General features: G+C 39.5%; 1 protein-coding gene across 3 annotated transcripts in view; it reads right to left on the reverse strand.

Moving 5' to 3' along the window:
- The window catches only part of dpysl3 (dihydropyrimidinase like 3), a 41,534-nt gene that overhangs the window by 4,275 nt on the left and 23,411 nt on the right, over positions 1 to 13,848 (reverse strand). For 2 of the 3 annotated variants that reach the window (XM_044370183.1, XM_044370186.1), the window contains 9 exons: positions 13,312 to 13,373; positions 12,531 to 12,611; positions 11,072 to 11,140; positions 9,743 to 9,863; positions 7,330 to 7,486; positions 6,187 to 6,328; positions 5,162 to 5,332; positions 1,531 to 1,710; positions 330 to 501 (listed from right to left, as the gene is read on the reverse strand). In XM_044370183.1, coding sequence (XP_044226118.1) covers positions 330 to 501; positions 1,531 to 1,710; positions 5,162 to 5,332; positions 6,187 to 6,328; positions 7,330 to 7,486; positions 9,743 to 9,863; positions 11,072 to 11,140; positions 12,531 to 12,611; positions 13,312 to 13,373 — 1,155 coding nt within the window. The remainder of the gene's footprint in view (positions 1 to 329; positions 502 to 1,530; positions 1,711 to 5,161; positions 5,333 to 6,186; positions 6,329 to 7,329; positions 7,487 to 9,742; positions 9,864 to 11,071; positions 11,141 to 12,530; positions 12,612 to 13,311; positions 13,374 to 13,848) is intronic. The other variant, XM_044370185.1, reaches the window with a different exon arrangement.

Raw genomic sequence — 13,848 nt, forward strand, 5'->3', positions numbered from 1 at the left:
CACTGCAGACAAATGCATACCATACGGTGCACATCATAAAGTATGAAACAGGATAATGAGAGATTATTAGGTTTTTTTTCTACAGGCTTATGATGTCTGAATGCATCATTCATGGAGAGCAACTACATGCCAAGATCACATGACTGTTGTACTTCACAGCATGAAGTTGAGTTGAGATAAAACAGGGGCATGATGGGAGATAGACAGATGCACATGCTTCTTTGATGTATCTACATACTGTACAGTGTAAATCAATGTAGACCAAAAACAGACGAAAGGAAGGACAGGGTGATAGAGGGGTTGATGTTGTATTAAGAAAATGAGCTCACCACATGGTGCAGGGTTACCTGCTAGACTAAATCCAGACTGGTGCAGGTTTCTGACGGGCTGTTTGGTGGGAGAGGTGCGTGCCGAGGCCGAGGGGGTACCGCCACGGGACATTGAGAATTCAGACACAGGTCCGTCATACATTCCCCTGGGTACTGCCCTCAGGACCGCCAGCTACAGGATGGACAAGAGGTAGAAGAGGAGAAGATGGGTAAGAACAAAGAGAGACATTATAGTGATTAAGCTTTATATGGTTGTGTAACTCCTTGTGCCCGAATTATTTATGCATTTTTCCTGCTGAGAACCAATTTCAGATTTACACATCCACACGCACACACTCATATGAAGGCACCACATACAAGTTGAAACTCTACGTTGTCAGTGAAAAAGCCATTGTCTATCTGTCTGTCAGTGGCGTGACTCAGTGGAATCTTCAAATCTCTGTCAAGAGTTAAAAAGAGACATCTGTGAATGAAGAAAGCATAATAGTGACTGCTACCAAGATAAACAGTGCACTGTTACTACAGCTCCATTTTCTCATCATCAGCCAGCTGCGAATTAGGAAATTGTTGAACAATGAGATTTTTGGCACATAAGAAAGGCGGCAAGAGAGCAGAAAGCAGGGTCTGCTTTCAGTTTAAGCCATTGTAAATGGTTAAATGGGATGTTTTTATACATTTTCAATTAACTCTTAATGCTTTGGAGGAGATAGGAAAGTGCTTTTGCATTCATTTTTTTTGACAGTAAACCTAGCTCTGTGTGTGGATGCCACCGGTAAGTACTCTCAAAAGGATTTTTAAGAGTGCAATTAACATGAATATCTGAGTGCAATATAAAATGTTTTATCCAGTCATCTATAAATTTTAATTCTTTAAGGTTTGATGCTAGCTTTTCAATTAATACAACAGCCTTACATCTTTGGTACTAAGAGATCATTCGCAATCCAACAGTGTGGTGGATCCTGTGATGGCTTTTTGCATTAAATGTCTGTTTGTCATTTTATCTTCATCTGCTCAGCAGCTCATTTTGATTTCAAACTAAATATTGTATTTAAAAATAGTAATGGTAGCTTTGTACTGTACAATCAGAGCTCATTTTTCCAATAGGATACTACATACTGTTTGAGGATTCGATAGCTGCCTCACCAAAATGATATCTGCTTAGTGTAAGTAGCACGCTGGACAGTGGTAAACCTTCATTTACCTGCTTCCTGGCTTTAACACGCTTGTAGGCAAAGTCAGGGAAGGGTGAGCAGGGAATGAAGCGGCCCACGCCGGGGGTGACGTGCAGGTTCCCATCTTCCAGGACAATCTTCCCCTGGCAAATCACCACTAGTGGGGCTCCGCGCAGCTCCATGCCCTCAAAGACATTGTACTCAGCAGCCTAAAGCACAAATATTAAATTACAACAGATACAGCCAAAGTAACATAATTGTAAATACACAATCGTGGTGCTCAATAAATGCCACACTGACGCAAACCTTTGAACAAATAATTCCACTAAAAGTAAGAATTGGCAGAGGGATGTTTTCAATTTGTCATGTGGTTTTATGATAAAAGTTCTTTCTGATCATGGTTTTGAAAATTAAATAAAATTTGATTAGAGAAAGAACAAAAACAACTGAGAAAAACTTCCCAAATCTTCCAGATTAAATAAGGGATGGATGAAATGAAGAAGACAACAACAGAGGGAGTTGTGGGAGGATGGGTGTAGAGACTAGAAGTGGAAACATAAACTCTCTTCCTCATTTTACTCTATTTTAATCCCTCACTCTATCTTTCTCACATTCTTTATCATTCATCACCTTGTTTCTTCTGTTCAGCATGTACAAACAGCTGCCATCATCCAGCTGGTGTCTGATAGTTCTACTCGCTCTCTGTCTCGATCTCTCGCTCTCTTCACATTGCTAGCTTTCCAGTTGTTCATTTATCTCTCTTTCTACCTCTCTTTTCTCAACCTATGCCTTTCTCTCCCTAACCCGTTCTTGCTTGATTTACTAAATCCCTTGCATTTTTTTTTCCAACCTTGTTCACTATTCATCCTCTTCCAATTTCCCTTCAGCCAACTTTCTTTTCTCGACATGTTTGTGATCTGTGATGGTCCCCTCCCCTCATTCCATTGTTGCTTACTTCCTTTGCACACGGCCCTGTTTTCTGCTGCCGTCCAAATTCAGGCCAGAACAGGACATAACTAAGACTTACTGCATGCCAACATGATGTCATGACTAAGCTGTGTGTGTCTCAGAGTATGTTGCTGCTCAGTTTTGTCTATGTGTCAGAATATCCTTACATTCATCTATGTATGTTTATGTTGACAGCAACAAGCAATCCAGACCAGATGTGGGCTTACTGATAACAAACTAGGGCACAGCACAGTGTAAGTCATATTTATCTACAGAGGAAGGCTTTCCCCTGCTCAGTGTGCTGGTAAACAGGACCGCTCCTGTTTGGCCTGGCATCAGACTATCCATTAAGGTAGATTTATTGAAGCTGGGAGCTGCCGTGCTCTGGTCTTCTGCTCTCTTCTGTTATTTTATCTGGAAGGACGACCAGCAGGAAATGAAAGGGTGACATCATTATGTAAGAACCCATGGATCCTCAGTGGATGTACTCCACATTTGGAGAAGGCATATTATTAGTCCAGTTCTCTCTTTCCGTTCTTCCATCTGGAGACAGAGCAGCGTTCTTTCTCTTCTACTAAACAAAAGCCATAACTTGATCGTCGGTGAGCAAGGCAAATTAAAATGCACAAGCTTCACCAACCTACATAAATTGTTAGCTAGCAGTAAGTTGACGAATACACGGTGCATGTTCACGATGGAAGCAGTGACATGCTCTAGCAGCTGCAATCCCAAGTTTAATGTATTCTTCCTCACTGGTGTATTTCTGTAAAAGCATGAAATGCAGTAGGCTGGTAAAGCCTTCATTTCCTGTGAAGACACTTCCTCTGCTGCCTAGTGGCCTGTTTGGGCTCCTCTAATGTCAGTGTAGTGGTAAGGACATAAGGACACATACTGCACACAGTGTGCACAAGAAGTGTGTGTGTGTGTGTGTGTGTGTGTGTGTGTGTGTGTGTGTGTGTGTGTGTGTGTGTGTGCTCATGTACTTCTATCTTTGTGAAGCTCTAGTCTTAGGCCTTGAGAGTGCGGATATTTATAGAAAATGAGGACATTTTTTGCTGGCTTAATGAGAGTCTCACATTATAAAGATTCAAATGTTAGCTGTAGTTGGACTGTACAGTTTCATTTGTTTCAATATTTATTTTTTTAATTTTGAATACATGACAAAAAAAATTCTCTTGATTTCACAATGTACTGTCATCATGAGTCATTGAATCACTGACAGTTACTGACAATTTTACACATATTTTATATGAAACAAGTGACAACATTTTCTATAAATAACTTCAAACCCTGGTGTTTTGTTGCAATTAATGGTCCAAACTATCATTAATGAAAATCTATCTTATCACATATATAACACAGCTGGATAAACACAGGAAAAAGTAACACTTCAAAAGGATTCATATAATTTCACTATGAGGAGATCAGCACCAGCAGGCAATATGTAGCTTATATGTTTATGATGTTGTTAAATTGCTGCTAACTTAGTTTAGTTAATAGATTTTCCCAAACAATGTATAATCTTCCAACTTAAATACATAATAGAATACAATGATTAAAAATCAATGCACACGTTTTGAGTTAAAGAAAGTGGATTGCAGAGGAGGAGGATGGCGTAATTGTCACACAGCACTACCAATTCTGATTCAGATTGCATGTTAAGTCAGATGTTTCCCGTGAAATCAAATGTCTTTGACTAAAACTGTTTTCCAGTTATGAGATCAGTTGTTTTCCAACAAGAAATGTGTACAGATGTCCCAAATCTCTGGGGTTTGTGAAAGTATTTGAAATATCAGTACTTACTGTAGCTTAATCCTATGCAATGAATGACATAATTTAAACCCACTAATCACAAGAATATTTTGGATGATAAGTGAATGTGATATAGAGGATATAGTGGATATAGAGGATATAGAGGACGGAGATACCACTTGATTGTTGGTTAGCTGTAGTTGGACTGTACAGGGCATTTTGGAAAATGATGTATATGTCATTGACATATACAGAATGTTTTTTGTATTTGGATAATCCTGTGTATTTGAACCAAATCAGTATTTTCGTAATTGCTGAGGGTTTTTGGATTTAGTGAGCCTGAAATTTACATTGAGAGCCGCTCATGTGGTGAGTACGGTGCGAGTCGTATTAGTAGTTAACATCCACTGAGACCTCATTTCCGTTCAGAGGAACTGAGAGCTCTCTGGAAGCTGATCAAAAATGCGCTCCCTCTCTCTCTAACCCTCGCTCTATATCTTTTTTTTCTCTCTATCTCTTGCACACATACACACACAGACGCAGACACTGTTCTTATCTCATATCCTACATTCTGCTTAACTCTTTCCCTAAAAAATCTGACCTCTTTTAAAAGCATGCTTTTATTTCTCCCTTATTTCCTCTGTCTCACAATGCTTTTTTTTTTCAACACAGCTCTTATATTTAGCCAACAATAGATCATCTGCACAAAAAATGGATTGATAATGCCACTAGCACGCAAGTTACATTGTTTGAGAAGCTGTGAAACAATATAGCTTCTACAGTTTCAGTAGTTTAAACACTGAAATTTTTGCTAAAATCTTTTCAGCTCTACTTAAAAGCTGAGTGAAAGGAGAGGACAAAAGTAAAACTGCAAAAAATGCCATGAGTTGTGAGCTGGAATTTCACTGAAACTTGAAACAAACACAAATACAAACTTTGACCTGTGCACACTGTACGTACCGATTGTTGCGTCTTTGCAGTGATGGTGCGGATAGAGTCTGTATCCCAGATGACCAGGTCAGCATCAGAGCCCACGGCGATCCGACCCTTACGAGGGTACAGGTTCAGGATCTTAGCTGAATTGGTGCTGGTGACCGCCACAAACATGTTCTCATCCATCTTACCTGTAGTCTGGAACGGAAAATAAGCCAAGAAAAACCAGGGTGGCATAATTAGTATTTGTCAAAAAGGATGACTGGTCACTAGATGCCACAATGATAACCTTTTCACTTTCTGACATCCTTCACTTTCTCATTCAAGTGAAAAGGAAAGTGTGTCCAAACTTTTGACTGGCACTGTATGTAGCTCTAGCTGGATTACATTTAGATAACAGTAGTCAGCACCTCTAAAGCTGCATTCAGTCCAAGTTTGGTGTGAGCTTGGATTTTAAGTTACTGCCCTAGGGACTTATATTCAGTTTTCTTGTCCATTTTACAGGCAGCACGGCGCTCCACAGCTGTCTGAAGCTGCAAGGTTCTGTGTCTGTTAGCCATACTCTGATGCAGCGATAACAACAAAGAGGAAAAAAATGAGGGCAGAGTGCTGCATCCAAGGGTGAAGGAGAGGACAGACGTGGAGATAGAAAAGGCAAGTATAAAGCAAGACAGAGACAACAAGATGGTAAAATAAAGCTGGAGAGAGGGAGGGAGATAGACCAATAGCTGAGCAATGTAGGCAAACTAGCAAAAGCCAGATGAAAGAACAGAGACAGAGAACAAGAGCATCCTTATAAAACAAACAAAAAATAGAAACCACAGAAAGATGAGAAAGATGCAGATTTGACTACAGAGCAAACAGCACAGACTAAAACTCACAAAATAGAAGAGATACTGAAGGTGAGAGGTTTAAAACAAAGCTAAAGCTTAGAAAATTATGATTTGCCTTAAAAGAAAAGGGTAGAAAATGAATCTGTGAACAGAAAGTGAATTTTGTCCCTGTCTGTCTTCCAAAGTTTAAAAATGGAGGAAGAAAAACATAGTCCTCACCACAGCTTTATCCCAGATGAGGGACATCCTCTCCTCCACCCCGTTGACACCCTCCGGGATCTGAGTGAAGTCATCCTTGCCAATGGCCTTCTGAGCCACGCTGAAGGTACAGTGAGCACTGCCAGTCACACTCAGGTCTCCACTGGGAGATGAAGAGACATGGAAATACAGGGTTAAGATGGAATTACACCAACACGGCACACTCTGTGTATTGCAATCACAAGGAAATATGTTTATTTACTTAAGCAGGAAAGGCACAACAAAACAGAACAAGGAATGGGAGCAATTGAAATATGCCTCATGCCAGAGTTTGTTCTCCCAGTGCAAACCGTTACTAATGTTTCCTGTTTCCATATGACGTTCTAACTCACTTACCAGACAAAGTTCAGCAGTTGTGTAACAACTGCTGAACTTTTTTTATCATAAGAAAGGAGAGAAACTCAGAGTTTCAGTTGAATGCATTAATTTAACTCTTACTTAATACAGCAGGGTGGATTTTTCAGAGATAAGCTTTGGACACGTCCACACAGACAAAAGATGTATTAAAGGACACTTAAACAATGCCAAAATCAATAAATAGCTGTCAACACGCATTTCTATCCAAGGACATTCATTAGGAATTGTGCCTGTGTGTGGGAGCTAATTTTTGACTTATTTTTCTTCTTGCCTCCTAATAATGGCCTGGTGAATGCCCTCAAGAATGTGAAGACTAGTATTTCAGCAAAGCATTGTGATTAAATCAGTCATGCTTTATTTGCCACTGTGCCACTACATACAGTATGTTAACCATGGATCTTGTTAGTCTAATCTTGTAATTTCTGTGTGTCTATAGTACTTGCAGAAACTAACTAGTGCACATTCAAGTTGGGTCTTTAAATGTCGTTCACTGACAGGCTGAGTGTAGTTTGGATAGAAATGTATGTTTGAAATAGTGTGAGACAAGTGACTACCCCGCTTAAATGTACTCTATTGTGTTTTGCCTTGTATTATGTCATCTTTGCACACAACAGTAATATAAGATGATACAACATGATGTGACATACGTGATATAAATGCATGATGTGTTACATCACGTCTCAGCCAAACATAAAAAAGATAAAACATGCCAACAACCTAACTAGAAAGAGGCACTGTGATAAGTACCTGGACAGCAGTGTGTTCAGGTAGTCTGGAGTGGTAGGATCAGGGCTGAGAGGAGGTGATGTTACAAAAGAAGCAGCCTTGGCCCAATTCTTGCTCCAATAATGTGTCCCATCAGTCCCCAGGCTGGCTGTGATTGGCTCCCCAAACACAACATTTCCTGAGGAAGAAATATTTGTAAAAAATGCATCAAACCGATTTATTTGAGTGATTCTTGGCATTCTCAAAATCATTAGTTGCATTAATCAAGCCTGATTATTTTATCAACAGTTTAATCTCACTAAAAGCCTTGGTAATTCAAGTGTTTGCAGGAGAGGAACCATGACTAATCTCTGAAAATCCAAACACCACCCTTGGCAATGTGCAAATTTCACTTTGGCTCAACTGTCGTTTAGCCTGTTCTTCCATGCATGATGGGCCGGGGTTTGATTCATGTCACTAACACTTGCCTGCTCTTGTGTCTCTTCATGCTGCTCTGCTCTCACACCTCACTGTCTCATGTGTTTCCTAGTTTAAGGGTTTGGGAATAGCTCCAAGCAAAGGTGTCAAGTCCATAAAGGCTCTTAATGGGTGTGTGTGTGACTGCAAGAAGAAGGCCATCTGAGGTCTGCCTGTTCAAACCTCACTTGGCGCTTCAACCAAAGACATCCAAACACACATTCTTCTTCTCTGCCCTCCCCCGTTTTCCCCTTCTATTCTCAAAAATTGTATATTTTACAGTCCATCACAGCCAGGGAGCCCCCACCTCCGCTCTTTCCTGGGGTTGTGAGGAATCGTCTGTGTGAAAGCTGAACCACAGAAAAGATCCATATGACAAAGCTGAAGATTCCTCTGACAATATCCAAAGTCTGTGAACATATGCAGGTTCAGGGAAGAGAGTACAATGATCTTATAAGGGCATATGTGTAGGTGCAGTGATACTGGTGTGTGCATTCCTAACGTCTCAGAAATCAGACAGAAACACGTCAACCAATGAACAGAGCTGAATAACCAAAGAAATATTTAGAGAGGACAAAACTGAAGCAAATTTCTAAAGCAGTAATTTCTCAATTCAAATGTGGTGCTCTTTTGCCAGATTATACATTATTTTAAAGTCTTGATGGTTTATACTGATTTGAGTACCAACATGTCAATGAGAAATACATGGAAATGCCGTAAAAAATACTTTAAAGTGGAATAAACATCATGTCAAAGATTGCTTGTACTCTACTCATTATACGCAATATCTAAATCACTGCATGCTTTACTCTGAAATTAGATAAATCTTCTAATCTCAAGCAATGTAGCGTATCTGAACTAATAGCAAGGCAAGGCAAGTTTATTTGTATAGCACATTTCAACAACAAGGCAATTCAAAGTGCTTTTAGCATTTCTTTCAAAGATAAAATGCACTCCTTTTAATCTAAGTTCCTTTTTTGTGTTGTAGAATCTGCTGTTGGTGATGCTGTTATTCATTGGTGGGAGAGAAGTTTCACACAATCTTCATGTAAATATCATGTACAATAGTGGAAAACCGGGATGTAAGTAACACTTTTCAGATACAGGTCATTTTAAAAGATGACGTTACAGACAAAAACTAATTTTCATTGTGATCAACAATTCACATGTGTGATCTATCAATACTAGGTGCTATTTTGTTCAAATGTGGAATGACTTTGGTATAATTTGACTTTGAACAGAAGGCTGTGACCGTCATGAGTTCAATCAAGTCCTTATAACACGGTTTGCTTGTATTTTTCCAGTTCTTTCAGGCTGCATTGAGGAAGCCTGCAAGGACTAACCTAAACTATGCCTTTGTAAGTCCAGCTGGTAAAACAGATTTGTCTCCAAGAAGGCAAAGACATGGCGAGCTTGGCAAGGGCTGGTCCAACCACTCCTCAATTTCCCCAACCACTCATGCTCAAAATGGGGAAACCAGTGGACAGTCCCAAATGAGGTGTAGAAAGGTACCCATGGAACTCTTATTTCCAGCATTCATCGCTTTGAATAAGACCAAGCTTTTTAAGTCTGACTGGAGTCCAATAATATCTATTATTTTATAATGTACAAATTTGCTCTTACTATCCCTTACTGACCAACCCATGTGATGGACAGTATTCTCCTAAACCTCTTGTTCAAGCTCAATGTCCATGTCCTTTTGCCATACTATCCTCAGATTCTCACTTTTACCATACAGAGGCTTTGCTGTGACAATGTCCTTATTAATATGTAATTGCAGACATATTATATCCTTTACTTTCATGTTTTGTTACTTTCATCCCGTGTTACTTTCATGCCGGCTTTCCCTTACAACCTGTGATTGCTGCTGGAGTGTACAACATAGCATTAAATTACACTAAACTGAACCCACTACTCATCACACACATAGTTTACAATCTTCTACATTTAGCAGTGAAGTCTAAATGCTGCTCTTTACCTTTCTTCCTAGCCAGTGAGATGATGTCAGCAGCACTCTTGCTCATGACCCTGGTCACGTAGAGAGGACAGTTGGTTTGGCTGGCAATGGTGATGGCACGAAACACCGCCTCTGCCTCCAGCTAGAGAAGGGACAGGACATTGTGGCTGACTTGGAAATGTTTTTCCCATTAGGAGCTTCTCAAATAAACTTCAAATATCTTAACCACAGCAAAATTATGTATTTTTGGAATGTATTATTTGAATAATTCATTTTTAACCAAAACGAGAAGTGGAAGCTTATAATTTTAACATCATAAACCGGTGAGGTTAGGGATTTATTATATTACATTTAGTTCATAAGGTAGTTAAAAGTAATTTTAATGAGGCAAGAAAAAAAAAATGCTGGCACCTGTCATTTAATTGTGATTACAGTTACATTTCTGAAAGTCAGTTGTGAAAGTCAATTCATAAGAGTCAGTGAGCAAACAAACAATCAACTTCCACGAAGAAATGGTAAAAAATAACGTTGCGAGAAGAAGGCCAAGCATAACTCCAGATGTGACGACTGTCTCCTACATGTGTTTTGTGGTTTGCAAGGTGATGTAAACACTTCAGACAATTATTGTGTTCTAGTCCACAAGCTCAACCTGGCTCCAATAAGCAATAAATTAAAACCATAAAGGACACCGGACATTGATAAAACACTAATCCAACTTGGCCTCTGATCAATTAAATCATGTTACCAAGCTTTTGATTCTTAAGACTCTGCTTAACTGCATGACACTATGAGACTGTGTGAGACAGCTTCACTCTAACTGCACCAGAGAGCGGAAAATCCCTGTCAGGCTAAAGGCAGACAAGTTGCTGAGTTGAGAGCATGGCTTTCATTTTGTTGTTTGTTGAGAAAACAATAGCAGCAACAATTGGGGGAAACCAGAGAGTTTTCACCCAACGCCTCTAATGTGTCTGAAACCACATGTGTGTAACAGGAACAATCTGTGTGTGAAGACAAGTTCAGGAACGTCATCACAACAATTTGACCCTGCTTATATGTGGCCATGTTTACACTGCAAAAAGCTGCTTGTACATTTTATTTATTTTACTTATTGTCTCTTGAGATTGAATTCTCCTAACAAAACTGGCAGCACATTTATGCTACACATGCCAACACAGAGTTGACATTCACTGAAGTAGGAAGATCATACAGAGGACAGATATCTAAAAGACTTTAAAACACAATATCTCAATAAAAAAACTAAAGGCGTGTACAAAAAATAATCATACTTGCACACATCAGTCTTTACACAAACAAAATAATTAGTGTATAGGTGCAGTATGTGTGTTTTACCTCTTCTGGCCTGCTCAGCACATGTCCCTCTGGTCCAGTGATACCCATCTGCAGCATACGGGCCTGCTCCTGTTGAACAAACATACAGCAAGTACCCTGTTAGCAGCTGCTTAGTTCATAGATACATGCAGACCTATAGTATATGCATACACACACAACCAAAGACATAATTCCCAACAGTGAAGTCATTTTTTTTTTTTTTTTTTTTAAATTAAACTGGAAAGTTGACCAGGTGTGAATGCTCAGGCTGATGTGAGGTTTTAGTCACACTCTGAAATGATGTTCTGCTTCTGTTTCTTTCTGCCTGTGTGAGGAGTGTGTAAGGACGTGAGCAGCAGCTTTATCATCTGGGTCAGGCCACACACAGAGGATCGTGGGAATCTAAAGGATTTCGAGGGTCTCTGAACACAGGTAGACTCACCTCTCAAAATTTCTGACAGTTTGGTTAGCTAGAAAGTTGCTCTGGTAGTAGATCCCTATGCAATTTGCTACAAAAGCTAATGCACTGGGCTAATGATTATTTTTAAGTTGGACTCAGAGACAAGCATTTGAGATCATAAGCTTTAGGAGGCTCGTGTTGCTTGCTCCCATATATGTCATTTGCCTGAATCTCTACAGCAGAGGTGATGGGTAAAATACTCAAATCTTCCTAACCCTATGTATCCTTGATAGGAAAATATCTTTCAAAACTGCTGTTAAGACACACAAAATCACTACTAAGGCCCGACCTTTGTGGGGAAATGCAATGTATTGTATTTCTGGGGAGAAAATGAAGTTGGAAGTCTGAGGTTTCCTTAAGTAAGCATCTGGTGGCCATTAGAGGAACTGCAGCTTAAGGCACTTAGTTGCAGCGGTTTCAGCACTTATCCATGGTGGTTGTCACAACATGTGGCCTGTTACAACATGTCCTCTGTACCAGCACTAACAGCATTTATCACAAACAAATCTAAGGCCTCTCTGTCTCAGCAGCTTTTAAGTAAATTCAAGCCATGACATAATCTAGGAATTTAGACATTTTTGGTTTAAAAGATGATGGAAATCAGACTCCTTCAAAGTCCAACACTCAGTGACAGGATCCAGGCATGGTCTAGAGCTCTGACTAATACCAACCCTCTTAATCCACCAACTATTACGGTCCATTCACTTTCATTTGTCCACAATACGTCACAGCCCTGTATAAACTACACCCACGCATTAGTGTCCTACAGGAAACATATTCTCCCTCTCATCAGTGACAGTGTGTTTAGTCTGTAGGTAGTAGAGATGCACTGCGATAGGGCCCTACTATAAAGGTGAACTAAACTGAGATAAATCACACTAAAGCTAAAAGAGATCACACACTTGGACATGAGACAAGTAATTAAAGACAGACTAGGACAGAAGGAGGAGACAAGAGAAGAGGAGGAAGAAAAAAATGTTTAAGAGTGGTATCTGTCGGTTTATTTATGGTAATTTTTACCTCAGCGATGATCTCGCCATTCTCAGCATGGACCTGAGCGATGCCTCCCCTCTCTGCCAAGAAGGTAAAGACTTCATAGAGCTGGATAAAGAAAAAGACAGTGAAATTACATTTTTAGTCTTCAAGAATCAGACTCTCGTTTTTATCCTAGGGGTCACCCTTGAGCCACAATTTAAAAGAAGCCCACAATTTACATGATGTCTACTACGACACACACACTGCAATTATTGTGTGTGGTCTCCAGAAACAGTTAAACTCATGTGGGATGAGCCGCAGTAGTTGTTAGTTTGCTGCACCACAGTTCCTCAGCGAGCTGCATGACATCAGTTTTTCAAGCTGCACTATTTCAGTTGCCTCATGTGTTCCTTTGACCAAACGAATTAGTTACAGCTGCATGAGAAACACGGAGAGTCCTGCCTTACACCGTCTGGACTTACACTTTTTCTGCTAGGACTTATGAACTCTTGCTATACATCACAGGCTACAAGTTACATAAGGACAAGGTATTTAAAGGGAGATAAAAATAGATGAATGTTTTTCTGAAACTATACTTAAAGCTAGGGTTCTTACATATTATGGTGAACACCAACTGAAGGTCATAATTTAATCACTTTTTTAAACACTGAATCACTGCTAAGCTATTGCCAAATGTTTGTGCTTATTAAAGATCCAGTTTAACAGCAGGTCAGCAGTGACTAATTCAGTGAAATCAAGATAATTCCACCTCTGTAGCTACATGTTTGGGATTTTTCTAGTGTGCACCACATTAAAGTTATTGTACCTCACTGTTGCTCATCTGGTAGTAGTCCTTGTAAGCCATGTAGACCTGGAAAGAGTTCACTCCTGTAAAAAAACAACATTAGGAAGAAAGTATGTAAAAAAAATGCTACTTATGTCCCCCTAAAAGGGCAAATAACCAGAATGTAGTCATTATAAGGTATAATTTGAGTCTAATCTTGCAACATTATCAGATTTTTTGGGAAGGAGGTTTGCTTATTTTCCTGCCAGAACACATGACTTTTATTAATTAGTTATACAGTAAATGCTCCTGTGGTTACATTTTACAGCACCAAGGAAACTACATTCAAATTTGTCATGACCTTTTACTGTTGTAGGTTATCATCACCTGTGATCTTGAGCTACTTATTTTTAACTACTGCAAATACAATACTAACATCTTGAACAACAATAAAAAAGGAATCATTTTTGTTGTTGTATATCACTTTAATTTCATGTATTGCTCCCTCTAATCTTTGATTCACCATTTTTCTGTATCCTAAAAACACTAACTACACTCTGTCTTTATCTTTCAACAAAC

This window comes from Thunnus albacares, chromosome 13, assembly GCF_914725855.1.
Source record: "Thunnus albacares chromosome 13, fThuAlb1.1, whole genome shotgun sequence".
NCBI lineage: Eukaryota > Metazoa > Chordata > Actinopteri > Scombriformes > Scombridae > Thunnus > Thunnus albacares.